Raw genomic sequence first — 25,095 nt, 5'->3', positions numbered from 1 at the left:
CCTATCCTCTCCTGGCTGGCTATGGGGGGGGGGGCTGTGCAGGGGGGTGGTCTGTGTGGCTGGGATAGGGTCTCAGGTCTCAGGAGCCAAGCAGGGGAAGGGCAGAATAGTATGGGTTAGAAGGGAAAGCACACTCACCCTGCCTTTGTCTTATTTCATTGTTGTCTGGTTTCTCATCTGTTCTACCCGCCGTGGAATGTGAGCTCCACACAGACAAAAGGCTTGTCTTGATCACTCACTGCTATGGCCCCAACCCTGTACAGTGACTGGTGTAGAGTAAGCACTCAGCAAAATAAATATTTGTGACTGAAAGAATAGCATGTAAGAGCTACACCCCACCTTCTGCCTCTGACCCTGAGCCAGAGAGGCAAGATCAGGCCTGGAACTGAGTCAAATCAGGAAGCAAGAGGAAGCCGGAGCAGGGAAGAGCAGAGCCCGAGACTCAGCCAGACCAAGCCCTGGCCTGGCTCTGGCTCCTGTGGGGCATGGCACTGGACCATCCTGGGCCTCAGCTCCCTTGTTTTTGAAAAGGGGATTATACCGCATACTTCATGCTCTTGGGTGAGAATATAAATGAGAATTAAATGTGGAAAACTGGCACACAGTAAGTGTGCTCCTCCCCAGATACCCTTCATCTCTGCCCTTGTATGCTTTATAAGGGAGGAAAGTGCTTTAACCAGATGGTGGAACTGAATGCTCTGTCCCCTGGGGCTGGGGAGTTGTATATTTTAGGAGGGCAGCCTGTGAAGGGCAATGCCTGACCCACAGCGGGAAATGGAGCACCAGTGGTGGAAAAGCCTGGTGATGACAGGCTCCAGGGGCAATGGAAGGTCTCACGCTGCAACCTCTAGCACATGGAGCCTGCAGCTAGGAGAAAGGCCGCTCTAGGGGCGCCTCTGCTTCTGGAATGGGATGAAAAGCAATAGATAGCAGGCAATTTGGAAAAAGATTTTTATTAGCTTCATGAGAAACAGCTGCCATGAGTCAGGACAAAGATGGCAACAGAGCTCTGGTGGCTTCCAACCGATGGCCTGGAAAAAGCCCACCTGTTCTATCTCCTTGGACCAGGGTCTAAGTCAGGGTCCTAAGAAGAACACCCAGCCCTCTTGCCCCCTTGGTGCAGTCACGGGGTGGGCAATGTGTTCCTGATAGACCATAGGTGCTCCTGCTTTGTGGATATCTCACTGAACAGGAAAATGAATCCTATTACCATTCTAGGCATTCAGATCAAGACCGAGCTGGCATACCAGCCACCATTCTGGATCAGCAACCAGGAGCACAACATTCTGAACTGCCAATCAGAAAATCAACATTCTGGAGGGCCACCCAGAATTCTAGAAAGCCAAATAAGAATCCCCTACCTTTCTACATGATTTCATCAGGCACTCCACATTTTAGAATGCCTATGTCCCAAGTCAATCAGAAATCTGATATTCTAGGTTGTTCCTGGCATGCCAAAGAAGAATCCATCCTAACACTCTAGATGGTCCACCAGGAATTCAGCATTCTAGAATAACAAACAAAACCATGATATTCCAGGTAATGGGTGAGAGACACAAAGTTCTAAATGTTGATCTTGATACTCTCGAGGCCAAACCAAAGACCCAACATTTGAGACTATCAACCCCGGCCTCAGCATTCTGGGATGTCAAACACAAAATCCACCCTCCGCTGCTCTGCCCCTCAGAGCTCTGTGGATGGCCGCTCCACACCAGGCCCGCCATCCTGGTGGGGGTCGGGCACGTGGAAGGAAACGTAGGGGCAAGTCTTGGTGTTGAGGCAGACCAGCTTCTTCAGCGTGGCTGTCTTGACCATATTGAAGCCCATCTCACCACCGAATGTGCTTGGCTTCCAGTACTCTGGAGAGCAGATGGGATTCCCTAGGAGGCCCTTGAGGGAAAAGGGAGCCCCAATTTCTATCATACTCTCCCCAAAGATGGAGTTTGGGTGGCACTTCTCCAGAAGCAGCCCCGGGTAGAACTCCAAGGCATCGATGTCTCCATACAGCTCTTCCAACTCGGCTGCAATCTCCTTCTCCCCTGAAATGGGCGGAAGCTAGAGTCAGAGATGTGGTGCCATTAAGGTTCATGTGGGGAGGGAACCTTCTAGGCCTGCCTTTTTCTGGGGAGAATATGGGACTTCAGAAGAGCAACTGAAAATTGAGCACATGCCCTAACATCTGGCCTGGCTGACTGACCCTTCTCCAGGGTGGCGGCTAGGGAAGAAATTTGCTGCTGAAGAAGGACTCAAGGGCTTGGATCAGCCACCAGACTGCATACGACCTTGAGCAACTCAGTCTCTTCTCAGTGCCCTAACTGCCTGACGGTGACAACAGGGAGACACTATCCATCCTGCTTCACAGGCACATTTCAAAGACCTAGGCTGGTGCAAGTCCCTTCATTCTGCTGGAGCTCAGAGATGTAATGTAACCTGTCCAAGCTCACAGAGAGATTTAGTTACAGCATTCTTTTCCCCGTCTGGACTGTCACAGGAGATTAAAGAGTGACAGAATTATGGGGAACTCACTCCCCACTCGGTGAGGCCCACACATTCATAGATAGTGACCAAAGGGGACAGTCACAGAGCTTCCCTACCCATTTCCTCAAACCCACCCTCTATAAGGCACTAGGACCCAGTCATGCATCACCTCACACCTGATCAAACCCTCCCACTGTTTGTGACAAGGGTTCCCAAACTCTTGGCTGCCCAACAGCTGAATCTTTTTTAAAAAAAGAAGAAGAAAGTATATATATTATACACTCACACAGACTCTTGGGCACCATGCAGGCCTACTGAACAGAATCTTGGGGAGACAGATCTGGGATTTGGTTTTTTTTTTTTAAGATTTTTATTTATTTATTTGACAGAGAGAAAGACAGCCAGCGAGAGACAAAACACAAGCGGGGGGGTGGGAGAGGAAGAAGCAGGCTCCCAGCAGAGGAGCCTGATGCGGGGCTCGATCCCATAACTCCAGGATCATGCCCTGAGCCGAAGGCAGACGCTTAACGACTGAGCCACCCAGGCGCCCCATGGGATTTGGTATTTTTTTTTAAAGATTTTATTTATTTATTTAACAGAGATAGAGTCAGCCAGCGAGAGAGGGAACACAAGCAGGGGGAGTGGGAGAGGAAGAAGCAGGCTCATAGGGGAGGAGCCTGATATGGGGCTCGAACCCAGAACACCAGGATCACACCCTGAGCCGAAGGCAGACGCTTAACCGCTGTGCCACCCAGGTGCCCCTGGTATTTTTAATCAGTTTTCTAAGTGATTCTTAGGCAGCTGATCCATAAGTATGTATTTAGGAACCACTAGGTAGAGTAAAACCCCAATTCTTTCACGTAGAATCCACAATTTGGCCCCAAGCTTCCCTCCCTAACCTCCATCCTCCTCATACATAAGCACCTTGCTCCAGCCGCACCCACTACCGTCCTCCCGACAGGCCCAATCTTATGACCTCTGTGCCTTTGTACTTTCTGTTCTTCCACATAGAATGCTTTTCCCACCAATTCCCCATCCAGAACATCCCAGCTGAGAAGCCACTTTCTTTCCCCAAGCCGGGTCATTTTCTCCCCTCACCCCACTCAGCCTCCCCCCCCACCCCGCAGCATGGTGCTCACACAGCTCTTGTGACCCCCACAGTCATAGCAGGGGGGCTATGACCCCATTCTGCTTCAATTCCACTCCAGGACTGAGAGTCCCTGAGGGCAGGGCCCGTGTCCAGGGAACAGCTGCTCACCTGTGAGCTCCTGGAAGGACGTGTAAGGCCTCATGCCAAACCTCTTGCGGTACTCATTGAAGGGCTGCAGCCGCAGCTCACGGGATTCCTTGATGGCCTCCACAGCCACGTGCAGGATGTGGTGGTCTATGTTTCTACCCCCACCAATCTGCCAAGACATAAACATAGCTGCAGTCTGAGAGCCAGGCCACGCTGTCCTGAAGGAGGAGTTCAGGTCAGGAGCTCTTCCCAAGCGCGGACAGAGCACGGCTGTGCCCAGCAGCCACCATGTTGGGGACCCAGATGCACTCTGCTGCTGTCATGCTCTCTCACGGATACTCCTGAGTCTTTGCTTCCTCATCATTAAAGTGGCAGTGGGCCAGGAGGACATCTCCAGTGGCTCACCAGCCACACCATTCCCCAATCCTTTGCATCTAGGTGAGAATCCCAACATCCTGTTACAGAAGGTTCTGCAAAACTATTAGGTTCAGCAACTAGGATTCCATAAAAGAGATGGCCAGCATGGCACCAGCCAGGACCTCAAGCAGAGGAAAAGGGCATTCCAGCTCTAGAAATGAAATTTGGAGGGGCAGAGGGGTTTCTGAGACAGCAAATGAGAAGCAAGATGATGGACAGATATTAGTTTTGGGGGCTGAAACTTTATGGCAGTCTTCAAATCCATTCTTATCAAAGAATACAGATGCTTCGCTTTTCAAGGGGGTCCTGCTAAGGAGTGTTTTTCTACTGGTTTTCATTCTCTGTATCATAGCGTGGAGAGTCAACAAAAATTTAATAATTAAAAAGTGAACCACTATTGACCAACCACCATTAGGAAAGAGAAACTCTGAGCCAGATGGCAGCAACACACAGTATCACATCACTCCATTCATTCCAGATAAAGCCACTCACGGGAACACAGGTAACTAAGTCTGTTGGTTCTCCTTCCTTCTGCCAAGTCTCCGGGGCAGGGAGCGGTCATAAGCTAGCGGGGAGGGAGCTAAAATCTTGCCATGAAAACTATAGTGTATACACATGTTAGCTTAAATAAACAGCTCTGCCATTTACAAGCTGTGGGGCCATTGTGGGTTGATTCGTGTCCCCCAAAGAGATATGGTGGTCTTAACCCCTGGCACCTGTGAATGTGACCTTACTGGGAAACAGATGTCATCAAGTGAAGATGAGGTCATAGTCCATTACGGGGATTCTGATGCAATGACTGGTGTCCTAATAGAGAAAACAGAGACTCCGGGAGACTCCATGTTGGAGTGATGTGTCTAAGAGGATTGCCAGTAGCCAGCAGGAGCTAAGACAATAATGTGGAACAGATTCTCACCGGAGCCTTCAGAGAGAACACAGCCCTGCCCATACCTTCTAACCTCCAGGAATGTAAAATAATAAAATAAGCTCAGTTTGTGGGCCTTTGTAAGGGCAGCCCTGGGAAACTAAGGCAGGGACCTTGGGCAAATTACTTGTTACAGTTTCATCGTATGCAAAAATGGGGAAGGTAAGAGCACCCACCTGATACGGTTGTGGGGAATGAGCAAGATAAAGTATGCAAAGTAGTTACACAGTGTTGGTCCCATGGTAACCCCCAAGATGGCAGCCATGTGTGGCGATGACCAGGGGGAGCTCTGTTTTATCACTTCTCATGCTCTCTTGAACATCGTGAGGGCTGGCATGCTTCTGTCGCCCTTCTGCCTTGGCCCAAGTACAACACCAGGGCTTTTCACGCAGTGTCATGGCCATTCCTTGAAAATGCTTTGCAGTCCATTCATCCCAACACAAAGCTACTGTCTGCTCATGTCTGTGTCCCCACAGAGAACAGAGGCCATAAACCAGCCAGCAGCTGCCCATTGATGGCGGCACAGGCTAATTCCAGTCAAATTACCAGTGGTAAACCGAAATCCACATGATGCCACAATGTCATGAAAAGAGTTGGGAACAAGGACCAGAGAGAAGCAGGGGTGAGGGGAGCCGAGACCGAGGACATAGGGGCTTCCAAGCATGGGGGAGGGGAGATTTAGGCGAGAGCTGCTTAGAAATTCCAGGGAAGGGCCGTGTCCACTTGCTAGGGCAGCCATAGCCAAGTATCACCGCCTGGCTAGCTGAAACGACAGAAATGTATTTCATTACAGTCTGGAGGCCAGGAGTCCAAGCTCAAGGTGTCAGCTAGGTGGGTTTCATTCTGAGGTCTCTGTCCTTGGCGCATCGATGGCCCTCTTCTGCCTAAGTCTTCCCACTCTGCACATCTGTAGCCTAATCTCCTCTTCTCATAAGGACGCCAGGCACAGTAGGGGCCCACCCTTGGACCTCAGTAACCTTAATAACCTCTGTAAAGGCCCTGTCTCCAAATACAGTCAGATTCTGAGGCTCTGGTTGTTAGGACTTCAACGTACGAGTGGGGGGTGGGGACAATCCAGTCCATAACAGAGGCCTGAAGCTCAATAAGGACCTACTACGTGAAGACACTTTCACATATATTACCATACTGTGAATGTCCTCACGGTCCTCAAACTGCCATGCCCTCGGACCTCCAGGCCCTGGCCATGCTGTCTCCTCCCCCAGAGCACGATCACCACCTGCCCATGAACTCTACCTCTTTGCCTGGGAGAGCTCTCTCCACCCTCTGGATCTCTGCTCAGACATCATTTCCTTACCTACAGCTCTCAACTCTGGGTCACAAGCCCCTCTCCAAGTGCCCAGACCACCGAGGGCTCTCTGGACTATGGCTCTTATCCTGTCCGTATAATTCTGATGCCACCAGAAAAGCACCTGGCCCAGTGCCTGACACAAAGTAAGTGCTCACGTGACATTGGCTGTTATATGACTGTGGTTCCTCACTAGGGTATCAGTGCCAAGGGTACGAGGACCCGAGAACCGCATTTAGTCTTGCTCGCCACGCTATCCCCGGTACCAAGTATTGCGGAACGAACAAAAGAGCAAGAGGAGGAAGAAAGGAATGGAGGAAGGAACGTCGGAAGGACACCAGCCCTGTGGAACAGAAAACAACACTGGGATTTGCATCTAGGTCTGTCGCCCCCCAGAGCCCACCTGCCCTCGCCGCACTCTCCACAGAGGCTTACCCGGCCAGCGCTCTGGCGAGAGAAGGCGTCCACCAGGGCCTCGACCCCATAGTCCACGAGCATGGAGGTGTTGAACAGGAACTGCTCGTAGCTGTAGTCCTGGGAGCCCACCTTGAAGGAGTCGGGCATGAGCGGGTGCCAGTGGTAGAGCTGGTTGAACTCCATGGCGATACGGTTGCGATACTGGAACTGGGCGCTGAACAGCAGCTCGGGGTCAAACTTCAGCCGCAGGAAGTAGCCGCTCAACTGTTGCACGTATTCCTCAATCACAATCTTGATGGTCTCCCCTGGGAGGGAGGATGGGGACAAGTGTCAGGGAGGCCCCGGGACCTGGCCGCCGGGCTCGGGAAGCAGGCCGGTTCGTGAAAAGTGCTCGCTTGCTCTCGGCTTCCTCGGCGGTGCTGTTGCTCTTGAATTTGGGGGCCTGCTTGCACTTTGTCTTGTTGTAGTGGGGTGTGAGAATGGAGCCTTTGGTCTCCGGCTGGACCGGTGTCCCAAGGCAAGAGGCAGCAGCTACTCCCACGTTCCACAGGGAGGCTGTCGGCCCAGCAAAACAGGACGTGGAAAAGAAGACCCCGAGAATTGGTTCTGTGGTCTTAGGGTGACCACCCGCCCCCCAGCCCAGGAAAAGAGGTGACAGCAGTCACAAATGATGAGAAAGTGGAGACTGGCTTCATGGGGGCCCTCAGCCTGCTGACACCCTCCGGGGACAGCAGCCAAAGAGGGAGGCTGAGGAGATGACTTGAGTCCTACGTATAGTTCTCATATGTTCTTACATACCCGAATTCTCATGAATAGCTTTCCTCCGCCCTCTCGGTAACCAGCTACAGAGCAAAGGGCCAGGGAGGAAGCACGTCGAGTATTATGTAACAGAGTGAAAACTGGTTATCTCGATAGGAGAAGAAACTGATGATTTTGGCCAGTTAGACCTGAGACAAACTGGCTTCCAGCAAATGGATGCGGAGCCATGAGACTTGCCATCAGCAAGGTCCGGAGCCTGGCGTCACCATTTCTAGCCACCGCACCCCCCACCCCGAGCTTGGGCTGTGCCACTTCTCTCTGAACCCCAACTTCCTGCTCTGTAAAATGTACGTGACGATACTAGGGTAGGGTCGCTGGGAAGAGTGGACAGCGGCTGCTTGGCGCAGGGCCCGGCATAATTGAGAGTAAGACCACATGCAAGCGGGAAGGAGGAGTGCTAAGTGTAGGCATGCGGGGATTCTACCCCCTTCTGGAAGGAGCTTCCCTTGGGAAGTGGTGCAAGAGAAATGAGCTCCTGTGGCAGCCAGGGCTGGCTCAAATCTCCCTCTGCTGAGCGGCCTTGGAGATATCGCTTAACCTCTCTGAAGCTTAATTTTCACAACAAGGGCAATTGTACCTGGTTAGTAAGGTTGTTGAGAAGGATTCACCAAAGCACTGGGTATATCGCTTCATCCCCTTTGGTCACACCTTCGACACCAGGCAATATGCTGGGCAGCCTCCAGCCACAGCCTTGTCCTCTCTGGTCAAAGTCTCCAAAATGCTGGGGCTTCAGAACCAGCCCCCTCTCCTTCTTTAGGCTGTTCCTATCCCTGATGCCTGGCTCGTCCAGGCTCTAGTGAATCAGGCAATATAATTGGGACCAGCCATGCCCAGGGATGCCCAGAGGCAGGGGAAAGGGATCACTGGTGACTCAGAGTGAACACGGTCTGGACATGGCTGCCAGGGACCAAGCTCCCAGGCAGGAAACCATCTGACATTTTAGGCTGCAGACTCGCCCCCGTAGGGGACACAAAAATACCCTCTCTCTGAGTCACCCAGAAGCTACCAAACTCCAGGAAGGCAGATACATGCAGGGCAGACACATGAGCATTCCCGAAGGTGGGCAGGCTAGAGTGTGACCTGCACAAGCTGGGACTGTCACAGTGTGCCTCTGGGGCTCTAGACGGCAAAACAGATTGGGGTGGCCAATCCAGCTGATGATCGACTATGACGCCCACCCATTTTCCAAAGGCCTACTATGTGCTAGTGCTTGTCATCATCTCAACAAACCCTAATAACCATCATTATCCCCAATATCCAGATTTGGAAACTGAGGCTCACATAGCGGAAGGGGCCTGCCATGGGTCTTACAGCTAGTAAGCAGAGGACCTAGGGTCCTAATCCCAGCTCTCTCTCTCTCTCTCCCAGCCCCCCAACACCTGCTTTTTGGGACAGAGGACATGACCTTCCAGGATGGGGCTGGTCTGGGGTCCTCACCGATGAGGATGAGGCGGGCGGTCTGGAAGAGTTGCTCATCACCCCAGGTGGGGTGCTCAGCCTTCAGCAGGTCACACACACGGTTGTGCTCACGCAGCCAGAGTGTGGCATAAAGCATGAGCCCGGGAAGCAGCCCAAACACCTCCTGGCCCACGGCCATCTGGCTCCGGGGCAGAACTCCCCGTGGATAGTGCATCAACACGGGCGCCTTCTCCACCGACGGCGGGTACATCTCTCCGTCCAGCACCTGCGGGATGGGACCGCCTGGCAAGCTGGGGACACGGTGGGTGCCTGCACCTGCCACCGCCGACACCCTCCCTACTCACAGCTGCCCAGAGCGCCCAGAGCAACTGCCCATCCTCCCTAACCAAGGCTGCTGATTCTGCTTCCAGTTCCTCAATCTTTCTTAGAATGCATCACTTTCTCTCCATCCCCACTGTCACCACCTGCTTCTAACCCACCCTTGTGTTCCGTGCTGACCCCGCTCCTCAGTGGCTCCCCATGTCCACCTTTGCCCCCAGACAGTCCATTCTCAGCACTGCAGCCAGGGTAATCCTTAAAAAAAAAACCCAAATTTAGTATCATGCCCTGGCTTCAAATCCTTCCAAGTTCTCTCTCTGCTCGTGGCAGAAATTGGAAATCCTACATGCACCCCACAGGTGTCTCCACCCTTGCCTGCCATCAGCCGGGTGCCAGCCAGCCACGCTTCCCTTCCCTCACTCCCTCTGAGCCGCACAAGCTGCTTCTCCTCTCCAAGGGCGGGCACTGCCAGCCTGGAAAGCCCGTTCCCCCCCTGGGCCTCCTGAACTCCGCCTCATCCTCCCTGCAGCTCTTAGTTCAGCTGACTTTCCTGGGGAATCCTGCCCCGTCCTCTGAGCACTCTCCTGGCTTCTCCCTGGTGGGTGAGAAGACTCCAAATATGGAGGCTTTTTCATACAGTCAAGAAATATACACGGGGGGCCTACGACGTGCCAAGTTACTGTTCTTAGCCTTAAAGATGCAGCAGCGAACTTTTTGTTTTTTTCCAGCTATGAACTTTTGGCTTGGGTTTTGGTTTGTTTAGATTTGTGTGGTCCAGTATGGTAGCCACTAGTCACGTGTAGCTGTTGAGCACTGGAAATGGGGTTGGTGTGAATGGAGAGCTGAATTTGTAACTTTATTTAATGTAGATTTCAATTTTAAACCTGGTCCTTCAGCAACTGGGAAATCTTGAAGCAGGCTCAGAGCAACTTGGGCACGTGAGGCTACTTTTCAGCTGTAACTTTATGAAATCTAAATACAGATCGGATATCTCCAATGAAATTTGGCGTCCAAAGTGAAATGTGCTGTGAATATAAACTAGAGATCAGATTTCAAAGATCTAGCACGAAAAAAAAAAAGAACGTGAGAGATTTTTATTAATAATTTCTGTCTTGGTTCCACATTGAAATGATCGTCTTCGGCTATACATGGGGTTAAATAAAATATATTATCAAAATCAATTTCACCTGTTTCTTTTTAACTTTTTGTCGTGTGGCCACTGGAGAAATTTTAATGACCTATGTGGTTCCCATTATATTTCTAATGGTAGTACAGACAGAAACTAGCACCCTGGTGTTTGGGTGTGGCCCCTGGAGGGCTGTGAGTTCCCTAAGGTCAGGACCTATGAACTATCATGGTCACTGCTCAGTCACCTTCACCAAGCACATCATAGTGTCCAAATGATACGGTGGAAAAATTCAGTGTCTATATGCAGGCTGAAACTGTCCATCTCCCATCAAGCCCCAAAGTCTACCTCCCAGGAGAACATGAGAAGCCGTGTCTGCTCCTGGCCCGGCACTTTCTCCCAGTGTTCATCGTCTCTCCTCACACACACCACCAGCTCCTGCAGCTGGCCCGCCTAGGCCCCCACTCAGGGCCCCCAGCAGCGTCTGCGAGGGAAGCCCACGGGATGCCCCTCCCACTGCCCTGGCCGCAAGCCCGGCGCTACCTGGTACTTGAGCTTCCCGTCCTTAAAGAGCCGCAGCTGATACTGACGTTCCAGGTTGTCCCCATAAATGTGGCCGAGATCTACCTGAGGACAGAAAGAGGGTGCACGCAGATCACCAGGTGCCACCTCGGCCGCGATGGCCTGCACGTGCTAAGTTAGGTCCCGAGAAGTCCTGAGCCCCTCCTAGGTACTCACCCCGTGGCCCAAGGCCTTGGTGAAGCCAGGACCCATCTTGCCAGAAGTTTTGAAGAACTGATGGGTGAAGTGTTGTGCAAAGAAGGCGAACATGAGGTTGGTGCCTTGGGGGTCAGGTATGAACTTCCTCCTGAGCAGGAAGCGATGGCCCAGGAGCTGGGCATCTGGCAACTGCTTCTTCCCTGGTTGGGGAGGTGGGAAGGGGCAGTAGCTGCCTCCTGCCTCAGTCTCCCTGCCCCAGGGCCTCCTGGGCTCACCGGACCAAACCGGTCCACACAGGAAGCCCAGAACAGCCTTCCCTCCTACCAGATGGCCCCTTGCACCTTCTCTACCAAAAGACCCCAGAAGTATTTACGGGTGACATGGCATGATATTTGGAATGTGCTTTAAAATGCTCCATAAAAAATAAGAGGGATAGATGAAATAAGATCGGCAAGTTATGGGGACGTGTTGAAGAGATGGATACATCTCAATTTCTGTGTGTGTTTGCAACTTGGAAAGAGTTAACCAAAAAGAAAGAAGAAAGAGAAGTAAATAAACCAAGAAGAAAGAAAAAAACAAAGAACTTGGACTCCCTGGCCCAGGAGCGAGGTAGCCTGTGTTTGAAGCTGGGTACGCCACCTGCTGACTGTGTGAACATAGAAAATTCATTTCATCTCTCTGAGTCTCAATTTCTTCACCTGGGAAATAGGGCAAATGATACCTATTTTAGGTAGTATTTTGAAGAGTACATGAGATAATGCAAGCATGACTGTGAGCCGGTGAGATGGGGTCTTGCAAATCAAAGATCAGCAAACTTCAGACTTTTTCTGGAAGAAGTCAGATAGTCAGAATTGAGGCTTTGCCAACCTGTGAGCTCTGTAACCTACTCTGCTTTGCTGTTGTAGCAGGAAAACTGTCATAGATGAGACCTAAGCAAATGAGTGTGACTAAGTTCTAATAAAACTTTATTCACAAGACAGGGAGTGGACTGGATTTGCACTGAGGGCTGGAGTTTGCCAAGCTATTCTAAATGATGTCAGTCTTTCTGTCTGGGGTAAAGACAACAGGTCATCTTGAAGCAGGTGTCTGTCATCATGAGAATAACTATTAAGAGGCTTCCTTGGGGCACCTGGGTGGCTCAGTCAGTTAAGTGTCTGCTTTTGGCTCAGGTCATGATCTTGGGGTCCTGGGATTGAGCCCCATGTTGGGCTCCCTGCTCAGCAGGGAGTCTGCTTCTCCCTCTGCCTCTGCCCCTCCCCCACACTTGTGCTCACTCTCTGTCTCTCTCTTAAATAAGTAAATAAAATCTTTAAAAAAAAAAAAGAGCCTTCCTTAATTATGTCAGTGTCAGATGAGTCAGTATCCAGCGTTCACACGGAAAGAAATAATTGAATTTTTGTGTTTTGGTAAAGACATCCTTTCATAATACCTCAAGTGAGGCCCAGTGTTGAAGGTTCAAGACCAACAGAACCTCCCTGAATTGAGGTGACCGACTGGTTTCCTCTGGCAGGCAAGGAGATCAAGCACCCCAAAGGAAACTCACCAAAAGGGAAGTTGGAGGGAGTGATCTTCACCCTATAACTGGAATCAGCACTCAGATTGACAGTGAGCAAGGACTGGTTCCTGCAAAGTGCTGGCAGAGTCCAAGACTCTGCAAGACCCAGCTAACCAGTAGAATAGTCATGCTTCAGGCATAGTAGCTAAACATGTGAGTGCAAACCGTCAGACAACGGCCTTTGAGACCCAGGGAAGGACATCAATACAAATGCAAAGGTCTGAGCGGGCAAAACCCCGCACAACCACAGGGCTGCACGGGACAGGTGTTCAACAGCGACACCAAGTGGCAGGAATGAAAGAGAGGCAGTGGTGGACCAATGCCCCCCTCGTCCCGTCTGTACTCGAAGCGGATTTCATGGCTCTGAACTCAGTAAACCCCTGGGTTTTTGGTCAACGAGGGTGGAGTGGGAAGAAGGACTTAAGAGGAAAGACTCCTGCCAATGAGACCACGTGGGATCTTAGGCAACTAAAGAAAAAAAAAATCTCTGACTTTATGTGTAAGCTACACTGATGAAGCAGGGTAAACTATTTACATCAGTAAAGAACCAAACACAGAGTTAGCACCAACAAATAGCGCACTGTTCGTTCCTTCCTACATTTCAACTTTGAAGTCACCCCCATTCGGGCAGGATCCCAATTCAGGAGACAAGTTTCAAGCAAAGAGGCACCCTGGAAATACAGAAGCACGAGTCTGACTCCTCACTGCCTTTCTAGGTGACATCAGCAAGAGTCTCCATCACCCCTTCCTGTCCTCATTCCCCAGCCCTGTCCTTGTCTGTGGTTCTGGATAAGTCATATGTCCTGCTTTGGTCCACCCGTCTGGGGAATGGGTCAATAATTGCTCTTCCACCTGCTTTTTTCCCAAAGAGAACAGGGCATCTCCTGTGACCCCCAGGCCCAGCCCTCTAACCCCGTCTCCATTACCTTTGGTCCCCATGGGCGTGGGGCAGTCTTGGGGCACAGAGGGCAGAACACGGGTGTAATAGCTCACATTGGAGAAGGACTCCCAGCTGATGTAGTCATGCGCTATGTTGTAGGTGGGGGGGCTGGGGATAAGGTTGGAACGCGCTGCAGAGGGCGAAAACAGTGGTGACAAGGGAGTTCCCATCCCCAGTTGCACCCCCCTCCCTGCCTCCTCTTGGGTTGGACTTGTTGAATCTGGCATCGTGGTCTCCCCACCCACTGTCCTTATCAGATGCCAAGAATTCCAAGAGCGGACATGTTTTCTTGCTCCCCAGACTGGGGGGGGGGGCCTGCCCTCCACCCACCTGTGAGTACCAGACGCATGAGCATGTCACGGATGAAGGTGGCATTGATGAACTCCCAGAACCAGCGCCCGTGCGTCAGCAGGAAGTGGAGGAAAGAGGGGCTGGGTCGCAGTGAATTCCGGAGCCAGGTCCACAGCTCAGCTGCGGGGGCAGTGGGAGCCACTCAGTCGGGGCCTCCTGGCAGGACCAGAAGTAGCCGGAGTGGAAGATGGGAACTGGAAATAAGGCCGAGATGGAACCGGGTAGAACATACAGGGCAGGGTAAGGATGCAAGCTTGGGGGAGATGACACATGACACAGCCGGAAGCAGATGGGAGGGTAGGGGACAGGGCCAGGCCGCGGCCGGGTCAGGGGGAGGGTCGGAGGTCAAAGCCAGGTGAGGAAGGAGGACTGAATGATGGCCAGGGGCAAGGGCAGGAAGTGGGAAGGGGTCTCAGGATAAGCCCAGGGGAGCAAGGGGGTGCCAGGACAGGAGTGGGGGCAGGAGGCCCAGCTCACGGATGGTGCAGTTGGGGCCAGAATAGCCCGTGCGGGTACAGTCACACTGGTAGCGGTCAAGGCCGAAGCGGACACAGATCCCCTGGTGCTGGCATGGGTAGTAACAACAGGGGTTCACTGCAGAGGAGAAGCAGAGATCAGAGACCACTTAGAGCAACACCCCCCCCAGCCCCATGCTGCCGCTGATGGGGAAGCGTGGGGCCAGACTTGGGCCATGGACTCCAGTCACAGCTCTGTCCTAACTCACCCAGGGGTCCTCTCTGGACTTCAGTGTTCACCTTAGGGTCCTCTCTGTTCCCCCAGTTATGCACAGAAGCCCCCGCCGCTGAGGGCCTACTCTGGTCTCCAGCCCGGTCCACAGTGGGCCCCCAGGGGGAGTGCCCCCTCCTCCCATCAGAGCCGGGCAGGAGAAGAGTCCAGACCCCAACTGTGACACCAAAGGTTAGGAAACAGCTGATAAAACGCTGCAGCCACAGGCTTCTAGGGCGCTCACTTCCTGTCAGGTCAGAGCCCAGCACCAAGGGCAGGGTTTGTGGAGTTCAGAAAAGGGATAAGGAAGGCAGGGTCCTCTCAAACCAGCCCCTAAGCTCTAGGTACCTGGACACTGGGAAGAGGAGATCGCCCACCTTCCCTCTATTTTTGCAGATGTGGGGGAAGAGCGGGAGTCATAATGCCCGCTCGCAGATGGGGAAACTGAGGCCAGATAAGGAGAACCCCATGCAGGTCACCCAGCAAGTCACACCAGACCAGCTGCCCTTTGCTTCCACCTCACCGCCCCCAGACTTGACACTCAGGCCCAAAGAAAGAAGTTTCCCAGATCCCTGCAGACAAGTGTGGGTTTGAGGGGAGTCCTGGTGACCTCAGCCCCTGTTCCTGATAGGACCAGCCTGAGCCCATGCCAGAGTGGATTCTGGGCTCTAGGATCTTGAGAAAGGTCAGGGACCAAGGAAACAGGAGAACTGGGGCTGGAAAAATCTCCTGAGGAGGTGCATGGAGCTCTGACATCAGCCCTCCTGCCTCCTGGAGAAATTCCCATCCATAAGTCCCTCCTTGTGTCTAACCCAGGTCTTGCTGACCACAGTCCCTTTGCTCAAGTCAGCACTACTCTCGTGATTCTTCAGCAGCAGAGTTAGAGACTTCTCGGACCTCATTCGGTGTTCGTTCCAGCTCAGCGAGGGAAACCGAGGCTCGGGGGGAGGGGGAGGCTTGGCCTAGGACATAGAGCAGAGCAGGTCCTCCTGCAGACCCAGGTCTCCTGGATTCTGGCAGGGGCTGCTGCCCCGGCCTCACACAGAAAACACCAGACTCCCTTGAGCAAACACATTTCCTCATCTAAGCTCAGAGCCAACATTACGGGGAACTCCTATTCTTTGTACAACACATTATTGGGGGCCGAGAGGGTAGCAACAGACAGCAGAAGGGTGTTGTGATCAGAGGGCATGACCCCGGGCAAGGACTGACCCTCCGCTCTCAGCCTCTTCACTTTACACATGCAGCCTGGAGAGCGGAGTTCTCCTGAAGACAGCCCAGCAGCGGCACCCCACACCCAACACACACACACACACACACACACACACACACACACACACACACAGAGGCGTGCCAGCCAGCAAGAAGAGAATCACAGAAATCATGCAAATAGTTTTGCTTAAGTCCTGGCAACTCCCCATGGCCCCCACAATGGCACCTCTGTGGAACCCTGTAGGGATACAGAAGGGAAGGGCCGACGGGAAGAGGGCTGGACAAAATGGCCTTATCAAGCTGACACAGGCAGACCCAGCAGACAGGACTCAGCCTCCCCTCCCACAGCCACAGGCCCAGAAATGCCAAGGAGGCTGAGTAGATAATCACCCCAGCTGGCTCAGGTCTCTGGAACTCTCCTCATTGATTCCTCCCGCTCAGGACACTCTGCCCACCTGCCAGCTTCACCCGCCCAGGAGCCCCTGGAGCCCCCCGCTGTCTGGCTCCCAACCCCGGCACACAAGGCCTTCTAGCACAGATGGATCTGTCCTAACACTAAGCAGGCGCGAGGCTAGAAGCCCAGCCCTTCTCTGGGCTGTTTTCCCATCCCTACCACAGTAGGGCTCTCAAAAGGACCTCAAGAGGTGTGGCAGCCCCATCCCTTAGCCCCAAAGCCAAAATCTCTTCTTCCTTTGCCCAGACTGCTACTCTTTCCTAACAAACCCCTCCGGGGCCTCCCGACCCTCCCAGTGAGCTCACGGAAACCTCCCCTGAGCATCCTTCGCCCGCTCCACGTTCCCACTCAACCTGCTGTTCTCCACCATGAGCCCCCAACACAGGCCACACATACGCCAGGGCTCATCCCAAGTCCTGGAGAGATCCAGCCGCCCAAGGGATCCAGATGTGCTGGCCAGAGCTCGACACATGTTTGTGGAGTCAATAAAGTGAAGCCAAGAGAATGGCAACCCCAAGCTTGGCCAAAGACACCCCTCATCTCCCCATCCCTGGCAGCTGGCTCCGAGGGCTAGCCTGGAGGCTTCCTGCTTCCTATCCTAGAGTTCTGCCCCGGCCCCTGCCCACATCCCTCTCCTGCCAAGAGAGGCTGTGTCCAGCGGAGGCTCCTCCCTCCCAGGCCCGCTGTCCAACTTTCCTTCCCTCCTCCTCCATAATCTTTCCATAAACACCAGCTGCCCTGGGCAGGAAAAACTCTCCGCAGTGAGGAAACGGCTACCATTGGGGTCCCAGGGTGTCGGGGCGGCCAGAGAGGAGCCTAAGGGCCTCTTCCCAGCGATGAGCCCGACCATGCCAGACCATCAGGAAATCCGGGGCCCTAGCAACCACTCCACGGCCTTGCATCCCCCCACTCTTTATCTGCCCAGCATCCCCCAGGAGGACGGATGAGACTCCCTGTGGCAGAAAGGAGGAATGTGAGGCTCACACGCAGGACACTGGCCCCAAGCCCCACAGCTTTGAAGTCACAGAGCCAAGACTTGGACTCCCTCCTCCTTCCCTCCCTTCTTCCCCCTGGAGATTCTCAGGCCTGGATCTGGGAAAAGGATGGGGTTTGATCCACGAAGCGGGAATGACCTCAGAGGGTTCACCATCCCCTGCCGCATCTAGAGCTCCGGAACTACTCACAAAGAAAGGCCTTCCTTCAGTCTAACTTAAACCTGGCATGCTTTCATGCCAGCTCCGTGCTGGGCTCAGAGGAGGGCACATGTATAATAAACTATCCAGAAGGAGAACTGGGCAGAGGCAGGCTCCGAATCTACCGAGTTCCCAGCACAGGGCCAGGTACCAAGTAGGTGCTGGGGAAAATGTATCAACAGAGTGGCTGCTCTTTACTGGTTGTATGTCTTCAGGCAAGCCCCTCCCTCCCTCTGGGCCTCATTCTTCCTATGTACCTCAGAAAGGGGATGGGGCAGGGGGGCTCTAAGATGCCTCCTTTTCTGCCTCCCCTTCTTCTCTACTCTGGGTCAAGCATATCGATCTCCAAATATCTCCGTTATTTGCATCACTGTGAATCCCCCACCCCATCAGCAGAGAACCTTGCGGCTTGCTTTCACTGAAGCCTCAAGGCACCCCAGACGTGGAGTTAGCTATCAGCCCACTCACCCTGCACACATCCCTACAGATGAGGACTACCCAGTACTGCCTGGTTCCAGAACTTTCTGAGGATTCAGGCAAGGAAATGTCCCCTAGCCCAGGAGTCAGGGCTCCAGGCACAGTGGGGGGAACACCATGCCCTCCGGGATGCAGAGGCACCAGGTCTCGGGAAGAGGCTGAGATGAAATTCCCTAAGAATAACATTTAGAGAAGCCCCAGGGGCTTGGCAGCCAAAAAGAAGAAAAAAAGACCCTGACTAGCCAGACCTGGGCCCCAGCCCCTAAACCCAGCCAAGTCAGCAGCCGGACGCCAGCCACGACCACACCAGGCCCCGACAGCTGGGCCCACAGCTGGAAGAGTTGGTTGGAGAGGAAGCCCCTTCCTGGCCCACAGACCCAGCTGGTGCTGCAGATACGAGGGGGCGGGCAGCAGGAGGCCTGGGACAGCCTGGGGTCCCCCCGCCACGGGCCGGGGCTAACTGCCTCGGGACCCTCTTCCTGGCACAGAGGCCTTGATGGTCAGGTCATGCTGTATCCCTAGCCCGGGAGAGAACACAAAGCCGAGTCTGGGGGCGGGAGGGGATGGCCTTGCCCTCCAAGCCAGACTCAATCTCCTCCCCCGCACGAGAGGCCAAAGCGACATCCTCCCCTGCCCCGTCCCCCCAGGTGAGTCTGCAGTCCTCCTCTCCTGGGGGTGGGCCCTCTGGCTTCCCAGGCATCACGGGCCTCAGTTCCCTCACAGACGTGAAGGCCAAAGTACAAGCCGGACACCCAGTTCGTCGTGCTCTTCCCTTGACCTTGCAGCAGCCCTCCTTAAGGGCGTCCTGGCCTCCGGTCTCGGCCCCAAGTCACCTGTCCAACCCACTTACCCTCAGGCCCGAGTCCTGGCTCCTCACCCACATTCAAAGGCCCTTGCCAGCCAGCATCTGCCTCTTGTCCCACTGCTCACTAAGCCCCCTCCTGCCTCCCAAGGTCCAGAGCTTTAGGCTTTGGCCCTGCCACTCCTTCCACCAGAAAGCCCTTTCAGAGGGTCATAGTAAAGCCTCATAGTAAAGCCTCACTTCCTGCCGCTCATCACCTCCTGCAGGGTCCAGGGCAGACATCAGCACATCCAGGAAGCCCCCCTCGGTTCCTCACACCAGAGAGGGACCCGCTCCCTCCCCCGAGCCTCGTACCACTGTGTGTCCCTCAGGCATGGCCCTGACCCCCTCGGAGGACAGTCTGTGGGCATTTCTGACTCCCTGTGAGCTGGTGGGCCCCTCCCAGCTCCATGCCTCCAGCTCCAGCCAAAACCTTAAAGCAAGCCCTTGGGAATGTTTGTGGAGTGAAAAGAACAATCCCATTTAAACACTTATGATATAAAGATAAGTCGAAAACTCGAAAACAAAAGGGCACAGACCAGGGCTCACTGGGCGTTGGTGAGCACACAGGAAGACAGGCGGGCCGGCCCTTCGTACCCCGCGGGGGGCGTGGATGGGGCCTCAGAGGAAGTGCTGTGCTGATCCAGGCGCTGACAAGTGCAAGTGCGGGCAGCCCCGGGCTCTGCTGCTGGGCTCTCAGATACATAGGCTCTCCCCTCTGGGCCTCAGCTCTTCCTTCTGCAGAATGGGCCTGACACATCTCCCTGGCAGGGCTGCTGTGAGCACCAAGAAGAGGAGGCCCATAGCTGGGCTTTGTAAACTGTAAAGTGCTATCCACGTGAGCCCTCTTTCCCTTTTTCCCACTCACTGGGCCTTTGCTCATACCCAAACTCTGGAGCGCCCTCCACCCTCTTCCTGGCTTCCCCAAATGCCACCCACTCGAGCCCTTTCCTCTAGGAAACCTGGTCTGATTCACGGTCCATACAGACCACTTTCTCCTCTCCTCTGAGCACCAAATCCCTACCGCATCACAACAAAGCTCAGACCCCTCTCCCCACCCCCGTCCTCTCTTGCCCCCATTTTACAGTTGGGAAGTGGAGACCCAGAGAGGGATGGACCATACGGCTAGGTGGTGGAGGAAGCTATGTCCAGGCCTTACACCCCTGCACGCGTGTGCACACACACGTACCCACACGCCAGCAGTAAGCTCGGAGAGGGAGGCTGGCTGAGAGGGTTGAGCTGACTTCCTTCACCTGGAACCTGATACATGCATGGTGGGGGGCAGGAGGGGTGGAATTTTACAGGACTTGATTTTCCCCATTATCTTCTGGGTGATGAAACCGGGGTCCACGGAGGGGAGTGGCGGCGGTGAGGGTGGGGAGTGGAGGGGGGCTCTCTGCGGAAAGACCTTGCAAAGTGCGATAGATTCAAGTTCAAACCCTTAGCCCACCATGCGCTATGCGAGCTAGAGAGAATTAATGGCACGCACCTGAGCCTAAGTCACCTGCCCAGGGGGAACCTCATAGCTGAGGGTTTAAACCTCAGGGGAAGCAACACAGCTCTGTAAATAATATTTCCACCTCCATTCTTTCCCAGAACGCCTGGTGTCCCCAGGACCCTCACGGAGGGAGAGCTTCTCCCCTGGGGCTAAGAATCCCCATGGGGCCCCAGAAAGTTAGAGGCTGGAGAGAGAGAACTTGCCAGCGGGCTTTCCCTCTGGTGCCCGCTGCTTCCAAGGAAAGAGGCCCCTGCCCCCGCAGAAAACAGTGGGGCTGTTGGGCGGGAAGGCAGCCTGCCTGGACCGCTGGGGGCCCATAACAGGTGAGGGGGCTGGAGAGGGGCTGTCCCTTCTCGCAACGCCGGCTAGGCTAGAGATCCCAGTCTGCCCTCCCCCCGGAAAAACACCCTGTAGCGCCCTAGCCAAGGCCACACACCCCCGGGGGTCTTCAGAGAGCTCCCCTTCCACCAGCGGGCTCAGCGTCCTCCCCCATCCCGGGCACCGCGAGCAGAAAGGGGAAGCCGGGCGGGCGCCAGGGGACAGCAGGGGGAGGGGCCAGGCGCGGGCGCGGGACCCGCGGCTTCCCGAGGGCAAGGAGGGGGCCGCCTACCCGGCGCGGGGGTCCGGGGGTCCGCGGGCAGGACCTGGGGCGGCGGCAGCAGAAGCAGCAGGAGCAGCGGGAACCGGAGCAAAGGACTCCTCCCTGCAGAGTGAGAGAGGTTAGGTCTGAGCCTAGCGTTCGAGGCTCCACCAGGAGGCAAAGAGGATTCCCGGGGGCATCAGGGTAGGACTCACGGCTCATAGTTCGAGGCGGCTGATGCGTGCGGGATGCAAACGGCGGGCTCCTGGGGTGAGTCTCTGCCTGGAGCTCCGGGCTGCCCCCCCTCCCACCATTCCCTGGCTCCACCTCTCCAGCCCGTGTCACCTCGGCGCCGCCCTCCGCTCCCGCCCCGGCCAAAACAGTTTATTAATTATTCTGATTGCAACTAAAGCGGTTTTGCACCCGAGATCCTTGAGGCACTTGAGCCTTTGAAGCCCCGAGGCACCAGAATTTTGTCCGTTTTGGTAAATAGGAAACTGAGGCCCAGAGATTATGTGCAATGCTGAGGTCACCCAAGGCTTCAAGGCAGAACCGAGAGTATCTCAGGCTAGACGCGCTGGCCTGAACCCCACACCTTGACCCCCAGAGAGGAAAGGGGGGGAGCTTGACAAGGAGCAGTCCAGGCTGGCCCGCACATCGTTTCTGGATAGGAAACCCACTACCCTCACACAGATCTAGGGGCTCTGCCCTCTGAGGCCACATGTCTGCTTGAGCCTCTGCTGCCAGAAATGAAGAACGCAGGCTCCAAGTCCAGGAGACCTGAGCTCAAGTCCAGACTCACAGCTTACTAGCTGGGTCGCCTTGGACCTGGCGTTTGCCCTTTCTGGTCTTCAGTATTCTCATCTGCAGAATGGGGACAAGCGTAAGAAGCATCCCGGAGGATTGATGTAAGATGCAGTGAGAGCGTGCACACACGTCTACTGATGCAATGATGGGTTCTTAGGACACGGCGTTTTCAGAGATTCCCAGCTCTGATTTCACAGCTGGCCGGGGCTGGCACTCTAGCCAGACTCACATCCCCCTGCCGAGTTTCCAGAACACCAACATCCCGGTCCTCGATTTACAGCTGTGGCAACAGACCCTAGCAGGGGCGCAGGGCGGGTGCTAGGTCACACAGAGTCTCCTGGTACCCACACCGACAAACGTTCTCCCTCAGTCTCCCCAGCACACTGAGCCATCCTGTGGGCTCCACTTCTGAGTCCTTGTGCCGGTTCCCAGGGTGGGAATCTGAGAGCCACAGGTGCAGGATGGGAACCATGCCAGATGGGAGGGGTGAGACGTGCTGGGAAACCCCTCCTATGTCCCCACCCGAGCTATTCCCATGCTCCACTGGGACAAAAGCCAGCTGCCCCAGGGAGACAGAGCAAGCCGGGGCAGACCAGGGGAGGGAGTGGGGCAGAGAAAGGGCCTAGGGCCCTGGGGTGCTGGGACAGGCTTCAGCTTCCCCCTCCCCATATAGCCCCATCCCCAACCACAGATCCAGGCCCCTGGCGAGGAGCTGTAAGTCATGGATAGTCAGCAAAAGGGACGGGGTCGGGGTAGAGATTTGGGAGTCCAGGTACCAAAGAAAAGGGGGCTTTCTGGTGCTGAAGAAAGGAGAGAAGAGCTTGAACGAGACCCATTTCTGCTACCAGGTCCTCCCTCCCTTAAGGCTCTGGGCCCAGCAAGTTCCCAGCCCGGCCCTTCTGCTGACTCCTTATTCCCAAGCCACCCACTAGACTCAAAGGGACGAACGCTTGGGTGGCCCTGGCCCTGGGAGAAAGAGCCTGAGGCTGGGAGTCAGGAGACCTGAATTCAAGGCTCAGTTCTTCCAGGGACTGACTTTAGACATGTCAATGCACCTCTCCGGGCGGCCGCTTCCCCATCCGAACAATATAAAGATTTAATCAGATGGTCTCTGAGAACAGGTGTGGCGTGGAGTGACTGGGCCCGCGCCATGGCCAGACTCTATGACCGGTGCTGGAGATGCCCAGATGGGCACAATGAAGGAGAGGACAAAGGTGAGACGGTAGGCAGTCCTCAGGAGACAGGGTCACACTGACACGTGGCGGAGGGGGGAGTGAGAGCTACGGTGGCAGAAGAGGCGTCGGGGTTGGTGACCAACTGGCACCTGAAGGAAAGAGAGGTGCTGAGTAGGGCGCCTGGGTTTCTGACTTGATGCTGGCAATCATACCCAGGGAAGGAATCAGGAAGGGGAGCAGGCTGGAGGAGATGGCATTCGAATTTGGACTCGTTCTGTTGGGTCCATCTGGGCAGCAAGGTCCAGCATGCAACTGGATACACAAAAGAGAGGTCCCAGTTGGCCTTTGCCACCAACAGTGTCACCTTTCCTTGCCCCTCTAGTCCAAAGCCTGTGGCCTCAACATCTGGGGAGTTTTCCTAATACTCGGGATGGTGAGCTTCCCCTGGTTAGGGAAGGAACAGCTCCAGTGTCCCCTGGCACGCCTGCTCCTCTTTCTGTCCTCCGAGGAAATTCCTGTGCCTTCTCGGCCCACGGCAGACTTCACAGCACGCTGAATCGTGTTGAGCGGCTGAAGACTCGGTCACTCTTGTATCCCCGGGACCAAGCACAAGCTCTGGCCTACAGAAGATGCCTGCAAATGTTGCTTGAATGAAATATGAGTGATTGAATGAATGAAAAAATATAGACCTTCTACAAGTGGGTGAGGGTCCAAGGCTGGCTTCTTCAGGTGACCGCCAGCCCATCCATCTTCGGTGACCACCACCAGAAGAGGAAGTGTCCGGCCTCAGGGTTCCCTGCCTTCCCCAGCTGGGCCCATTGGTCAGCACCCCCAACACTCACAGAGCCACCTCCACCTGGGCCCTAAGCCCCTCGCAGCTGCAACATCACCCTCTTCCCTCTTCCCTGGACCCCTGGGCAACATGGGTCGGGGTTTCTCCCTCTCTGCATACCCTTACCTCCGGCTTCTAGCAATCCTACCAGAGGCCCCAGCTAGGGCCAAATTTCAATGCCCCTGGAGAAGGCTCACCCCTGCTGGGTCCCACCCACTGTTTGGAAATCCGGAGCTGACTCTTACCTGAATCACACAAGGACCCACCCCACCCAGCCCCACCTCTGGAGGCAGCTTCACAGACAGGAAGGAAAGCTCTGGAATCAACCCAACAGCTCTCCAAATCCCACCTCCCCTGCCCCCTCCCGAACTCCTGGTCAGCTCTACGTTCTCAATCTCAGGCAGCCGACTGCCCCTCTTGGGCCTCAGTGTCCCCATCCGTAAAATGGGGTTAATAATTCTCCTCTTGCAAGAGTTACTGTGAGAACAAAACAAGATGGCCTGCGAGAGCATGCCGAACCTCCAGTAGGAGCTCAGTGGAAACGCTTTACCTGCTTCCGCTTATGTTCCCCACCCAAGCAGGAGGGTTTCATGCAAACTTCTCCTCCTCCTCTGTACGGAATTTACCTGTTGCCAGGCCAGGGCTGGGCACTGGCAGTAATAATAAAAATTGCTGGTGTTTCTCGAGTACCTGTTACGTGGCAGGCAGAGTGCTACGGACCTTGCGTGCACCGTCACGTGTCATTTCCTCGACAGCCTTGTGAGTCTTATCACCTCCGTTTTACGCAGATGAGAAACCGAGGCCCAGAGAGCCGAAATGACTTGCGCAAGATTGCGTAAGTAGTGAGGGCTAGGCGTCAAGGCCCAGTCCCCGTGTTCTGGACGAGCAGGGACCCTAAGCCCCAGCAGAGCCAGCCAGTGCGGGAGTTAGTGAAGAGGAAGCAGAAACGCACTAGGGGTCGAGGGGGCTGTTTACCTCCCTTTCTCACTGAAACCCTCGCAACAGCTCCAAGAGGGAGGTATCATTACCGCCATTGCAAAAGAGGAAACTGAGGCTCAAGGATGTCCCAACTCCCACGGTGAGGAGAGGGGGAGGGGTTCTAACCGCGGTAGCACACATTACGCTGAGGGGTTCGGGAGCACCATCTCCTCTCTAACTCAGAACAGCTCCGTGAGATAAGTTTTCTTCTTGTCCCCACTTTTGTAAGCAGGAAAAATAACTTGCTAAAGGCCACGGGCTAGGAGGCGGTGGCGCTGGGCGCTGAGCTCCGGG

At 54.6% G+C, this 25,095-nt stretch overlaps 1 protein-coding gene across 5 annotated transcripts; it reads right to left on the bottom strand.

Annotated features, from left to right (window-relative positions):
• Positions 1-937: 937 nt before the first annotated feature.
• PTGS1 (prostaglandin-endoperoxide synthase 1) lies at positions 938-21,368 on the bottom strand. Of its 5 annotated transcripts, none has more exons than XM_040631848.1 (11): positions 21,225-21,367; positions 21,040-21,132; positions 14,506-14,622; positions 14,008-14,148; positions 13,664-13,807; positions 11,201-11,382; positions 11,006-11,089; positions 9,037-9,283; positions 6,799-7,085; positions 3,737-3,884; positions 938-2,039 (listed from the first exon to the last, which is right to left on the bottom strand). In XM_040631848.1, the coding sequence occupies exons 1-11, from the start codon at positions 21,229-21,231 to the stop codon at positions 1,684-1,686; spliced, it is 1,806 nt and encodes a 601-aa protein (XP_040487782.1). In that variant the 5' UTR covers positions 21,232-21,367; the 3' UTR covers positions 938-1,683. The 5 variants fall into 5 exon arrangements, with proteins under 5 accessions (XP_040487782.1, XP_040487780.1, XP_040487779.1 ...); XM_040631846.1 differs by lacking the exons at positions 21,040-21,132; positions 21,225-21,367 and adding exons at positions 15,567-15,716; positions 16,817-16,970 and having other exon boundaries at positions 14,008-14,222; XM_040631845.1 differs by lacking the exons at positions 21,040-21,132; positions 21,225-21,367 and adding exons at positions 15,567-15,716; positions 16,817-16,970.
• Positions 21,369-25,095: the final 3,727 nt, after the last annotated feature.

Source organism: Ursus maritimus, unplaced genomic scaffold, assembly GCF_017311325.1.
Source record: "Ursus maritimus isolate PB19 unplaced genomic scaffold, ASM1731132v1 scaffold_17, whole genome shotgun sequence".
Classification (NCBI taxonomy): domain Eukaryota; kingdom Metazoa; phylum Chordata; class Mammalia; order Carnivora; family Ursidae; genus Ursus; species Ursus maritimus.
This window is presented reverse-complemented; position numbering and strand designations above follow the sequence as displayed.